The 14,674-nt window shown below is 37.2% G+C and overlaps 1 protein-coding gene across 9 annotated transcripts in view; it reads right to left on the bottom strand.

Moving 5' to 3' along the window:
* The window catches only part of LOC108023831 (stathmin), an 84,533-nt gene that overhangs the window by 30,853 nt on the left and 39,006 nt on the right, over window positions 1-14,674 (bottom strand). For 8 of the 9 annotated variants that reach the window (XM_050889935.1, XM_050889934.1, XM_044091380.2 and 5 more), the window contains 3 exons: window positions 10,412-10,581; window positions 9,005-9,190; window positions 8,793-8,939 (listed from right to left, as the gene is read on the bottom strand). In XM_050889935.1, coding sequence (XP_050745892.1) covers window positions 8,793-8,939; window positions 9,005-9,190; window positions 10,412-10,581 — 503 coding nt within the window. The remainder of the gene's footprint in view (window positions 1-8,792; window positions 8,940-9,004; window positions 9,191-10,411; window positions 10,582-14,674) is intronic. The other variant, XM_050889936.1, reaches the window with a different exon arrangement.

The following is a 14,674-nucleotide window of genomic DNA, read 5'->3' as shown; positions in this document are numbered from 1 at the left end:
AGTATTATTAGAGTACATATATATAGTGACATATCTATAGTTCAACGTACTCCTATGCACATGTCTACACACCCACACATACACACAGTCACCCTCGAGACACCCTTTAAGAATAAGACAAGTCACCCTCTAAGAAATAAGAATCCAAATTTAATTGTAAACAAGCCAATCAAAAATTACCAAGCTATATACAAGCCACAGGAAAATTACCATGAAACAAAAACCTCAGCTTGTAGACTAAACAATTAGAACGAGCCGCTGTTCAGACTATTAGTGCAAAATTAAAAAACTCTTGCAGATTTTGGGAAAATATGTCTGGAAGGAAATTTGAGTCGAATGAGGTCGTCACCTACACTGAGCCCTGTTCTGCAGACCTCGAGAAAACGTGTTTTTCAGAAGGGTTAAAGAAGGTAACTATATAATACTCCATCAGTAGGGGTAAACCGTACAATAGCATATTAATGGCCCCCACAACTTACCAATTCATATATTGATGGCCCCGCAGCTCTCTAATTAGCAAATTCTTGGCTCCGCCCCATTTCTTAATGTATTAGGGATCTAAAATAATTACCCTAGTCCAAAAATTAACTGCTTTTGATATGCTTAGATGTCATAAAAATGTCACGATCATGTCTATTTAGAGTATACTCCAATGTCCGCACCCTCCCGATCCCCATTCATTAATTCTGATCACGAGATCTTTTCCTCATGACTATTGATCATGTATCCTTCGCCCCTATTAATATTAGTCCTTATTATATTATTGTTATCCTTGGGAAACGTGTCCGATCATGTTGGGAAATAGAAATAAACCTCACAAGTTAGTAATTCTCAGATATGGGAATATTTTCAGGCACACTTTTTTCTTTCCGAACCGGAAAGTTCAACTGGTAAATTGGCTTAGATTCTCTCCTTTTCACAAATGGCTCATACACATGTCATAATAGGGAGTCTAGTAGAGCTACACGAACATGCGAACATGCGTGATGGAAATGGATATAGATGCAGAAGCCTAAAAGTGCACGTTCATTGATACGATCGCTATCTAACACGTCCCATAATAGGAAATCTTTTCCATTATTCTTACTTGTAGTTTTAACTCCAAATAAGTCATATATTATATATTCTGGCTGGACTACAGTCAACTCTTACCAACCCCTCTAAGAAAAAAAGAAATTTTATATATTTGTATTCTCATGCCCTAAATTTCATGCAGGATATGACCCAAGCGGTCTTTTGACATGCCTACTGTCTCAGCTATCTGGCGTATCTGCAATCGGAGGTCTGCCAATACGAGATCGCGGGTTTTCGTCGCGTTATCCTCCGTGGTAGCCATTTCGAGGCACTCTGCTGTCGGTGCAGAAGTCGCAGAATGCAAAAAAACTAGGGATGGAAACCTTCAATTCAAGCATTCCTCAAACAAAGCGTTGCATGAATTGAATGTTGGACACATTGTGAAGTTCTGCAAAAGGAAAGGATCTTGCTTTAAGTGCAGGCATAAAATTCATATCGATGTTATGCATAAATTGCATAGAAAATAAAACCCGGAAACCAATCACATTCCAAAAGACAGGAAATGTCCAGTCCTTATAGCTCACCAGGGTGTTCAAGCTATAAAAACACTACAAAAAGATGACAACCATATACAAGCAGAGACATGAACTCGACGGCCCTTTATATGCATAATTTGCCAAATCTACCCAAGTCCAACCAAGTAAGGCAAATACCACAAAGTTTAATCAAACTCCACCATCAACAGCTCTGGAACAACCTACAACAAGCAACCAACGTTAAGTTATCACATACGACAACGACGATGTTCACCTGCTGTATCATTTAGGAAAAAAATTCCAATGATAAGTCCAACATTGCATAGTTGCATGGTATACCCAAAAAACCTAAAGTTAGAAAAATTGAAATTAAAAATACAACTAACCTAGTCCTTTACACTCTATCTAACTTTTTATTACAATGGAATATGAACGGATACACTAACAACAATAATAAACTTTTAATCCCAATAAAACAATACAACCCGAAATATATTTCTGAACAAGAAACCCATTTAACACCTTTTCAAAGCATCCCTATCCCTGTAATCTTTGAAATTCACCACACATTGTCCATCGTATTCAAAGGCGGAGTCACACAAATCATTGCAACACACAAAAATCTTTCCATGCTATTGCTCTTGTAGTTCATTCAGCAAAAAAATTGTATTATACTCGCATACAAAACTTCTCTTAAAGTGACTCGGAACCCATGTTTCCAACCAATAATACACCATCCCTAATCACTGGTGACTTCGACAGTTGGAATAGCTTGTTGGGATCAACCAAGAATAATAAAAAAGGAAACCCGCTAAATTCAAATTCTCTCCAGATTTTAAAATTCACACCACCACTGCAAGGAAGAGATCACTTCCCTATTGTCATACAAATAATAAATAAAAAAACAAATAAATATATAAATAAAAAATAGGTACCAATTGAGATTTATTATGAACTTAGCGGATTGAGATAAATACGAAACACTAACGAATAACTTTAACACTAGTTTACAAATAGCATCCAACACTGAAACAAAAGCTAGTAACATAAATAAAATAATTTTACAAAGTGCATACAAAAGAGTCCACCAAACCAAGGTCCCTAAACATCACTACAACGTACCGTTGCGGAAAAAAAATTGGAATCCTTAAATAACAAAAAAAAAACATAGCTTGCAGAACATTCAACAGAAATATGAGCACTCAAAATCTTGTCAACTTTTAAAGAATTAACGCACTGTACAGAAGGGAAATTATAACTCTAAAAAGGAAAGCATACCAGCATAATGGAATAAAACACCTACTTTTTGTGACTACAGTTCAAAGCACATCCTTACAAATTAGGGAGATATAGCCTAAGCATTTTCCAAGCATTGGTCTCTCCGTTCAGATGACAGCAATTTCATGACTCTTTTTCTACAAGCTAAAAAAAAACGATACAGTAAACAACAGATCCCATGACTTCCGCACAGAAGTGCAAAGTTCACGGAACAAGACATAAACTTCATTGACATTGCAGCCTTTAATAGCATTAAGGAAGACACACCAGGGTTCGACAAAATCAATTACTGAATGATCAAACACTCCTCAAAATCGTTTAAAAAAGAATAATAATGAATAGAATTCAACAGCATTCTAAGATCACACATATCTCAAACATACAAAGTCTGCTGACTATAATAATCCCAATCCACATACTGTTTGTAAACGCTTGGGTCAGCCGAGCCCTCACCGAAAAACGACATGTTTCCATAGTTTCACTAGATTTAAAAAGACAGTAAAAAGATTGGAGTGCACACAATAATGGGTCAATTGAAGGCTCGACCATAAACTATGTAAAAAAAAATGTATAACGAACGGGAAAATTCAAGTACGCACAAACCAGACACACTCAACTATTCAAAATCTTCACAACGGCAATCCACAAGGATACCCGCTGTCTGGCAGATATTATAAAAAAAGTACAGACTCCTCAAATTCGCTGCCTATGCAGATGATTTAAACATTCTAATTTACTTAAAATGAAGCAAATTCGTAAGTCCAATAAAATCGTCAAAAAAAAAAACATCTAAAGAAATACCCATTTTAGGGCTAACCTTAATCTCAAAGTATAGATGGAACTGTCACATTAACAGATTAAAACAAGAAGTATAAAAAGGAAGAAAGAGGAAGTTAACTTTGGTAAGCCGAAGTTTGTATACCCTCGCAGGTGTAAGAAATAATCAACTTTAGTAAATAATTTTTTCATTTTATTTTCCCACTAATTTCCCGATTGTTCCTATAAAAACTATATGATATAGGTGTCCGATTTTGATAAAATTGTATTCGAAATTCAGGACTAATTAAAAAATGTTATTTCCAAGCTAAGAAGGTGATATGCCAAAAAGCACTAAAGATATAATTTTTATACCGTTGCAGAGGGTGTAATGATTTTAGTCAGAAGTTTTTAACGCAGTGAAGGAGACGTTTCCGACCCCATAAAGTATATATATTCTTGATCAGCGTCACAAGACTAGTCGATCTAGCCATGTCCGTCTGTCCGTCTGTCCGTCCGTTTCTACGCAAACTAGTCTCTCAGCTTTGAAGCTATCGGGCTAAAACTTTCCCAAAAGTCTTCTTTCTGTTGCAGGTAGTATATAAGTCGGAACCAGCCGGATCGGTCCACTATATCTTATAGCACCCATAGGAACTATCGGGAAACAAATTTTAAAAAAAAATTATATCTTTGGTGTTTTTTAACATATACCCTTCTAAGCTTGGATATAACATTTTTAAATTAGTTCTGAATTTCGAATTAAATTTTATCAAAATCGGAGGACTATATCACATAGCACCCATAGTAAAAATCCGAAAATTAGTGGTGCAATAATGTTGAAAAAAAATTTTTTCGGTGTTTTTTAACTTATAACCTCCTAAGCTTAGAAATAACATTTTTTTGTATTTTTTTTTGTATTTCGAATTAAATTTTATGAAAATCTGGCGACTATATCATAAAGCTGCCATAGGAACGATCGGAAAATTAGTCCGAAAACATGAAATACAAATTATATCTTTGGTGTTTTTTAACATATAATTTTATAAGCTTAAAATAACTTATTTTAATTAGTTCTGAATTTTAAATTAAATTTTATTAAAATCAGACGACTATATCGTATAGCTGTCATTGGAACGATCGGATAATATGAATTATTTAAAAAAATTATATATAGGAACGATCGGAAAATTGGTGCGAAAATAATATATTGGGGGGTAAATTTGCGTGAGCTAGTAGCTTATGGCTCCAAACGATGTAGAGGCAATAATTCCAGCCCATTATCTATCTATCTCGTCATCTGGCAGCCTATATCAGCCCTTTAACAATGTATTTGGAGAGACCTGCCTCGTGGACTGCAGCAAAGGGTCAAGTGGACAAAGGAATACGGCAACATTATAACGGGTGTTTTTTTTTAGAGGTATAGAACTGTAAGTTGCAATAGAACAACGATGGATTATTCGATTGACATGAATTTTTTTTATTTGAAAGATAATCTTGTGGCATTACATTTTATATATGATTTCTGGCATTTGACCGCCACGGCTGGCTCGGATGTAGTCAAAACTGGACGTCACATTTTCGATGACTTCTCCCAACATTTGCGGCCGTATATCGGCAATAACACGGCGAATGTTGTCTTCCAAATGGTCATGCATTTGTGGCTTTTTCGCATAGACCAATGACTTTACATAGCCCCACAGAAAATAGTCTAGCGGTGTTAAATCACAAGATCTTGGAGGCCAATTTACAGGTCCAAAACGTGAAATTAGGCGGTCACCAAACGTGTCTTTCAATAAATCGAAATAAAATTGCACTATTTGCAAGCGTTGTTCAGGCGTGAGTCTATTCATGATGAATTGCCAAACCAAACTAAGAATAAATCACTTGACAGCTGTTAAATCGATCGCCATCTTGAACAGTGATGCCAACTAAAAGTTCTATACCTCTAAAAAAAACACCCGATACAAGGAACCATCGTTGTCATCAAACAAGGCAAAGTGCTCTTAGCTATAGTAGAAAACAAACAAGGCGTACAAAAACGATTATAACTTTAGAGATTTTAGAGTTTGAGAAATGAGTGGACGTGGAAGGCCTACTCTATATTAACAGACCACCTTATGCGTGGGCAACAGCCCACAAATTACAAGTAGACTAAGAAAGCAAGTAAACAACCACAAATTACAACTCCTCAGCAATCAAACCCCAAAACAATTGAATTAACGCAAAAAAGTGTGACCGTTTTCCGGTTATACCGGTGCTGCCGAACCGGTGCCCCAACAGAAAAGCAGACACTGAAGAAGTAGCAGCCTGTGCAGCCAGCACGACCCGGAGTAGTGAACCGATTCCGATTCGTCGGAAAGTATGTAACAGGAACACCAGCCGAGTCGATCTAGCCATGTCCGTCAGTCCGGATGATCACTGAGATTTCGGCAACTATAAAAGCTAGGGGAGTGGGGATTGGCATGCAGGTTCATTGACTTCTTGCGCAGTGTAAGCAGGGTACCACGCCCACTCTAACGCACAATGCGCGAACGACTGCAGCACCTACAGCTTTTATGGTCTCGCCGAAAAAAATGTTGCCACGCCCACAATTCGCGAAAGATTTTTGCACCTGCATCTATCTTTTAATATAGAAACATAAATAAACTTAAAACTATTAGCATTATTAATATATGTATATCGATTGACTTACAAAATTACTAAAATTGTCCACTCCCACTCTAACGGCCACAAATGGCCAAAACATAAAATTAAACGGAGTCCTTTATGACCGATTTGAAGTGTGGGCTTTACAGCCGTGAGAAAACATAGGAAGGAAATTGTAAAGAAAAAAAATGAATGAATGAATTTAAATTATTGTCAAAATATTACATTTGTTTTAATTAATGTATGTTAGAAATAGATAAGTAAGACATTTTTAATAAATAATAAAAAGCCATATATAAATGGCATAGGTCCTAATGTTAAAGAAAAAATAGATTTACCCAAAATGAGCTTAATAGAAAAAAAATAAACTGTCGATTCTGGAAAAATATCTATATATATAAAAGAAAGTCGTGTTAGTTACACCACTTATAACTCAAGAACGGCAGAACAGATTTGGCTGAAAATTGGTAGGGAGGTAGCTTAGAGCCAGGAGACGGACATAGGATACTTTTTATCCCGTTCGACAGTGTTCCTCTGTGACTTGACATGAAACGTCAGTCACTATAAAACGTGGTATAACAAAAAAGAATCAGACTTGGAATAACAAAACGCAAATGACAGCTATGTAATTGACGTAAAATGACAGCTATGTAATGACGTATGGATGACAATTTGATATTTGTAAGAAATCAATATTAAAACTATTTCTATTAAATAAATAATTAACAAGTGGATTGAAGTAAAGTGAAGTTTAATTAATAATGCCGCGACCAAGACGATCGAATCTTTCCCGACAAAGCCGTAATGCAAGAAGAATACAAAATACTGCAAATGAAAGGACTGAAGAAGAACAAGAAATTGCACGTGAACAGCGACTTCGTGCTTCTCAATCACGAGAGCAAAGTGAAGCAGCTTGTGAAACAGCTCGGTTGGCAATGCAGAATCGTCGAGCGAACAACAGCAGTCAACAAATAGATAATTTGCGACGCAGAATAAGATATTTAGCTGATTTGAATCGAGCTGCGTTTCGATACGATTGCAGCAATGATTACAGCTTGCAACCTAGCGTTTGCATTGGGAAAATGGACGTTGTTTGCGAGTATTGTGGTGCATCGGAACAAAGTTCGCCGGGTCAGCTAGTTGTTAATAAAATAGTATCAGATATGATATATCAGATGATTTGGAGAGAATAACAAGTAGTTTAATTTATAGAATTCATATATGGCATTTCAAGTGTACAATTCAAAGGATTCACAAATTTATATATAAATCAGAATGGATTTAAAATATATCGACTTGGTCATTTTAAGCATCTGTCGATCTCCGCTTTCCCAGTGTCGAATTGCACACCAGACACACCTGACTTCTGACACCTGACTCCTGACACCTGACTTCTCGGGTCTTACCCAGATGTTAGATCGTTCCTCCAATCGGTTTTACAACCAGGTGAGCTGAGTTTCCGATTTGATTTAATATTAAGAGCTTAAATGTTTTCCGAATTGTTGCTGTCACGTTTGGATAGTGGGAGAAGTTTTTCACTGGTAATGCAAATGATACAAAGCACAACAAAAACATCAGTTAAATAGTTCTCAGCTCCCCGGATCATACACAAGGGACCTATGAGTTAGTATCGTAGCGCTTCTCCTTGATCCCGTTTTGAACTGAGACCCATAGGTTTCTTCGATATGTACTGAAATCAAGTTCGACCATTGCGTCTATTGTGAATAATCCCCTTATTGTAGCCTTTCTCCATAGGTCTCGTCTTCCATTCTATGACCCATTGCTTCCACCTACCTGCTACAAAAATTACATTTTGGCTTACGCTTGCATTGTCTTTCGTACTTTTACTTTAATTTGATTAAACATCTTAATGCGAAACAATCTTAACTATTAGAAATGTCAAAACACATTAAAGCACATTTCTGAAAAGTCGCCGATTAAAATGATGGTTCTAATTTTACCATTTTAAAATGAATTTATTGGAAATTAGTTGTTAAAATATGAAAATGTACGTCATAATTTTTAATTTAAATTATGAGGTGCAATAAATTGTTTATAAAAAAAATCATAACTCATTACTGGGAATTGCTTTTAACTTTGAAGCAAGTAAAGTAAAACTCATTGAAGTGGGTGCTTTTAGGCGAAAAAATTTTATGTTAGACCCAAAAAAACGCTATTTTATGCTAATATATGGATAAATAAAATGCATTATTTTTCTCTTAATCGGCCATCTACGCCCAACCTTACCTGCTTTAGACTAATAAAAATTGTGTCATCCGTTCGCAAGATATAATAGTTTAGGTGTAAACTATCTGACATTAATATTGCCAAAAAAAGTGTGATGATAAATCTTAGACACGATGTGCTTTAATCTCAAAACGTAACCGTGCACTTTAAAAGTAAAATAAAAATGGCCGTCTGTTCGTATGAACGCTGGTTTCTTGAAAATTATAAATGCTAAACATTTTGATAAGGCAACGCAAAAGAAAAGAAAGAAAGCTACGCCACTTGATTGATTTAATATTCTTATGCCGCTTTAAAAAAACTGGTGTCTAGACTCACGTGCTCCTTTAGACGATCCAACATTTTTTTTATGTTTTCGTCACGCAAAAACTGGGCAATTTTTAATTTTTCCTCGATTGCCTTCTGCTCATCGGCCTTCTGCTGCTCTAGACTTTCACGCGTCTTTTCGATCTCCTGAGCATGAATCTGTTATTAAGTTAAAAGAATAGTTTTTTAATGATATTTTTGGGAATTGTAATGCATCATTTAACCTTTAGCTTTTCTTTCATATCGCTAATTATGGCCTCTCTTTTCTCCAAATGCAGCTCCATTTTCGACTCGAGCTGCTCCTTGGTCTGAGTTATGAACTCATTGGTAATTTCATCCTTTTTACGAGTGGCCTCCTCAACTTTTGCGAGCTTGTTCGAAATTTCAGCCATCTTCTTAGCTCCAAGAAACTTTAAAATGAACAACAAATTATTTGGAAAAGTACAGAAAATCTTAAATATTATTGGAATATTATGCTCACACAAGTTTATACTTCAACCCTCTTAGTTTAACCCTCCTATATTAAGCATATTTGTCATTTCTTTATAGTGGTCTTATACACATTCGGCTGGAACTTATGGGAGCTAAATGTCCGTCTGAACGCTGAGACCTCGAAAACTATAGCAGCTAGAGGAATCGGACTTGGCAAGCAGATTACTGCGCAGGGCAAGATTATTTCAACAGGGTGAAACGTCCACTTTTCCGCTCACAAGCTGCTTAAAAATGGCGGCCACAGTTTGAATGATAGAACATTTTTGTTTATTGAAATATATTAGGTTTATCAACACCTATCGATTGACTTAAAAAAAAGTTTGCCACGCCCACTTTAACGCCCACAAATGGCCAAAACGCTAAACCTTTCTGTATTAGCTTTATCAATACCTATCGATTGACTTAGAAAAAAGGTTGCAACGTGCACTTTAACGCACACAAATGCCCAAAACGCTAAACCTTTCTGCCGCCCTTATTTCCATATATTGAATAGCTTTTTATTATTACTTTATAATACAGCTTTGCAGCTTGTATATTTCCATTTCTATTTTGCTCCCTTAAACCGAGTAACGGGTATCTGATTGTCGAGTTACTCGACTATAGCGTTCCTCCTTGTTTTGTTTTGTTGGTACACTCTTCCGGAACTTCTGTACCAAGCTTCATGTGTATATCATTCTTTGTTTGGTATCTGATAGTCGAGTTACTCGACTATAGCGTTCTTCCTTGTTTGGTTTTGTTATGTTGGTACACTCTTCCGGAACTTCTGTACCAAGTTTCAAGTGTATATTATTCTTTGTTTGGTTGTTAGAGGCGTAAAGGTTATAAATGTGTTGCGTGCGAAACACTGGAAATGTTGACAGTGCCATACAATCGAACCGTACTGAGTAAAAAAATGAAGATGCCAACTATAAGCCTCGCTCCGGACGACCAAGCACGTCAACAAATTTAAAATTGCTTGGTTCGTGCCATGAAATCTTCTCTAACGCTTTGGCCATAAGACGTGTGACAGCGAAGTTTTTCAAAAATTTTTCAATTTTGACCAAAAGGTCGCATAAACCGATAAAACTCGAAATTTAAAAAGTCACCTTACTTTTTGAACACACCTCGTATATATTTTATAAAACGATATTTAAACTTACAATGCGACGTTCTTCGGCCGCTTTTAGTTTTTGCTCAATCTCCTCGACGCTTACGTTCTTGCCGGGAGTGACCGGTCGTCTCGGGACTGGTACATTGGGTGCCGGCTCGGCCAGTATGACCTCATAACTCAGCCCTCCGCGAGACTTCTCCTGGCAACGAATTTCTGTGGCTGCGGATGAAAATAAATAGAGATAAAGTAATTATAAATGTATGCATTTGAGATGCATTGAAGAATTGGACTTTAAAGTGAAGTTTAAGCTACCCCCGCTCCCCACTAAGATAACGTAATTTTTAACAATACCCGTTACTCCTAGAGTAAGAGTATTCGATTCCTAGGAAAGTATGTAACACGTAGAAATAAAATTTCTGATTAGAATTACTAGCCGAGCCACTCTGGAGTGAGCGACCCCAAAAGTGGCGACAAATTAAAAATACAAATTTTTGAGATGCTTAATAAGATTTATATGTAGCGAAATTAGATTAAATTTTGCAATGAAAAAATTGTATGTTTTACTCATAATGTGAAGCTAGAGTTGTCTTGAAAAATAGAATTTTTACACTTTCAGTGATAACTTTAATAATAAAAAAAGGAAAATAACTTGTTGAAAATGGGTATATTAAATTTTAACCTTTAGCAGTTTATAAAAATTTCTTGCATTTTTTTTTTTAAATTAATTTGTGCTACAGTTTTGCGATGCGCAAGAAGCTCAGGAATCGACATACAAAATCCCGAATTTTGCGCTTTTGTAGTTTCCAAAATGACATGGCTGGATAGACTCGGCTTGTGATCCTGATCAAGAATATATATACTTTATGTGGTCGGAAACGCTTCCTTCTTCCTGTTACATACTTTAGCTCTTTGAGTAACACTGATAACTACCTGTAAATAATACGTTTTTTATGGTAAAATAGGAGAAACAAAGGTAACAATTTTTGCTAAATTCTAAATATATATCCCTATGACCCACTAAGGGGTTCCGTGCACCGTTCTGACACAAGGCAGTTATTTTAATTCCAAGTTTTACGGTATTTCACAAAAAAGATTTTTTTTACTGTTGGTAAGCTGTTTCGGTCAGTTAAATGGATCAGCTGTGTAGTTCATCTGTTTTAATCATTTTTTTTTGGCAAATTTAATATCGAGTGCAGCATTTACAGTAAAAATAAATGATTTAAAGAAAGTTTTTATAGATTTGTACTTATTAACTTATTTTAATTGGCTTTGAGGTCATAAAAATGTCACGATCATATCCCTAAAGAGTATACTTTATTGTCCCCATCACCCCTTAATTCCCATATAATAATATTGATCACATATCCTCCACCTCATTATGAGAAATAGGTCGCACACCCAAAGTATCCAATGGTTTTTATTTTACAGGAGTATATAGCGAAGCGTGTTTGCCATTAAAATTTATTAATTGATTAAGAAATACAAAGATTATTAATTTTATTAATACATGTGTGTCGCTCGCTGATTCTTGCCGATAACAGGTACGAAGTCCAAGAAGAACTGTTGGCAGTAATTCCGGCTACGGAGTACCTCTGTTGCACATCAAAGATGACTTAAAGGGTCTGAGCCACCTCTTTATAAGTCTGATTGACTGAGGGTGGTAGGCCGTCGTGTGTATGTGTTTACTTTTAACCAGATGAGCAATATGTCTGAAAACTGCTGACATCCAGCTATCGTTTTTGGAGAACTAAATCGAGATATACAGTGAGTCGAGAAAGCCGTAGCTATTGTCTCAGCAGTAATACTTGACAGAGGTACAGCTTCTGGTCATCGCTCAAATTTTTTGTTGTAATGGCTTAACTACAATGTCAAGGTGAACGTGATTAAATCTACCGTTTGGCACTTCGATCTTTTCTAGTGAGAGGTGGTCTCGTTTGTGGATCTTAGAGCGCTATAAAGGTAGACAAGCTCTCCACCATTCGAGGACATCTTTATTCATCGAAGGCCATACGAACTTTTGGCGTACTTGACGAACTGTTGACCGACCACTGTGATGGGACAAACCGTGAACTGAATTTTCGGATCCTTTCACATGCAAAATAGTCATGCAGAATTGAGAGATGTAAGCCAAATGTCGTAGCTGTCTTGGTGATGCTTTCTCCGGTCGCAGCTGAAATGCATAGACGAGCGGCTTGTGATCCGTTCTGATGACAAAAATGCGTCCGTCTACAAGGTGTTTGAAATATTTAATGGATTCGAAGACAGCGAGCAGCTCTCTGTCGTACGTCGAGTTTTTTTTTCTCCGTGTTGCTCAGCTTCTTTGAAATAAATCCTAGAGGTTGCCAATTTTCGTGTATTCGCTGCTCCAAAACGGCTCCGTGCGTTCGGTGAGTAGTTTAATTCCAAATTCGTTGATCGTATAGCTGAGAAAGTTAACTTGAGATTGCGCAAACTGGGTTATGTCGATGTTGCTGCTTCTCGTATTTCCCAACAACTGGGAGCAGTAAGTCAAGACTGGCTTAAGCGTTGAATTGTAGAGAAGGACCTTGGAGTCCAGGCAAAGGGGGAAAGGAGCTTTTATAAGCCAATGGAGGCTATTCAATTTTAGTTTTAGTTGAATTATCTTAGCTTCGATATGTCTTCGCCATGTTAGTCTCCTGTCTAGGTGAACGCCAAGGTACGTTACATCGTCAGCTTGCGGTAGTTGGACACGTTTGTCTGTTAAGAGTAAACGTTATGTGTTTACACTTTTGCGCATTTATTTTTATACGCCAGTCTGATAAACACCTCTTCACTACCACGAGATGATCAGCTAGTAGCGCTGTTGCCTGAATTGGACATTTGGACCGACTTATGATCGCGCTATAGTCGGCATTTTTCGAGCAGTTCTGACAAACAAGAGAGTTAACTTATCGGTCTGTATGAAGCTGGTATTGTGTAATCTTTTCCTGGCTTTAGGATTATTATGATTACCGATTTTTTTCATTTTTTTGGGAAGTAGCAGAGTCGTGTAATATCATCAAAGAGTTTACAAATAACCTCAACTGCACAGTTTAGGAGTTCAATGAGCATTTAAGGAGTTATTAGATCACCGCCTGGGGGCGTTTTTGGATTCGATTGCTCGCTCATGTCTTTTGCAACTTCGTTTGGTTGAAACAGAATTGGTTCTGTCTCAGTTTTAATTCGAATTGACGACGACGGTAGTCCGAATGAACTTGTTACAGGGTTTGGCTGAAAGACATTTCGAAGGTATAAGCAAATGAAAAATCTCTGTCTTTGTCGCTTCTGGCCCAGCTGCCTGAAGAGTCTCTTATTGGAATAAATGTTTCGGTAGGCGCACTTAGATTTGGGTGGGCCCTCCATAAGAGATGCTTGGTGCCTGTGGGTGAAAGTTTCTCAATGTACTGGTGTTGTGCTTTTACTTGTTCGTGCCTTAGGACCAGCTTCCATAAGACTTTGTTTTGAGGATGTCGATCTGCTGGTTTGCTAAGCAAGCCTAAAACGTCTTTTCACCAAAACAAGGTGTTCGATTTCAAGGTTAGTTTTGTGTTGGTGTGTGTGCCCATCCCTCCCTTGCGGTGTAGGGACTTTGGCTGTTGCGACGAGTACAGACTCCAGTGCATCGGCAAAGCAGTCGATGACCTCCTTGACGTTGAGCTGTGGTGTTAGTTCAATGTGGGAACTTACGTACTTTTTGAACTTCACCCAGTTGGTTCGATGCGAAGTCAGCCTGCAAGGGTGCTCGATTAACTCCGGGCTTTGAAGAAGAGTTATTGGCACTGGTGAGTGGTCCGATGATAGACCCAAAAACGATTTTACAGATATTAGACTGCGAGAAATATTTTTTGTCACAGCAAAATCAATTAAATCAGGTAGTTTTTTATGATCTGTAGGCCAGTATGTAAGGCTGCCTGGTGGAACGTAGTCCAGTTTGTTGCATGTTTTGATAAGCGCATTATATAGTTGCCTTCCTTAGGGAATCTCAAGGCGGGATACCCACTGTGTGTGCTTGACGTTGTGATCTCCTGCTGCTATGAATCGCTCTCAAAGTGAATTGTAAAAGTGCATGAATTGGTCTTCGGAGACTGTAAAACGGGGTGGGCAGTAAACAGCGGCAATGGCAAAGTTGCAGTTGCCCAACTGAAATTTTATCGATGTAGCTTGCAAATAATTTTTTGGAAACCTTTTGTGAAAGTGGTGTTTGATGCGGTCTCTTATCTTATTAAGATGCCGGTTCCGCCATGTGCTATACCATCTGGATGATCGGTACTGTAGAACGTGTATCCCCGTATTTGAATGATATATTTGCTGG

This window comes from Drosophila biarmipes, unplaced genomic scaffold, assembly GCF_025231255.1.
Source record: "Drosophila biarmipes strain raj3 unplaced genomic scaffold, RU_DBia_V1.1 ptg000009l, whole genome shotgun sequence".
Classification (NCBI taxonomy): Eukaryota; Metazoa; Arthropoda; class Insecta; order Diptera; family Drosophilidae; genus Drosophila; species Drosophila biarmipes.
The sequence above is the reverse complement of the archived record's forward strand: the minus strand, read 5'-3'. Positions and strand labels throughout refer to the sequence as shown.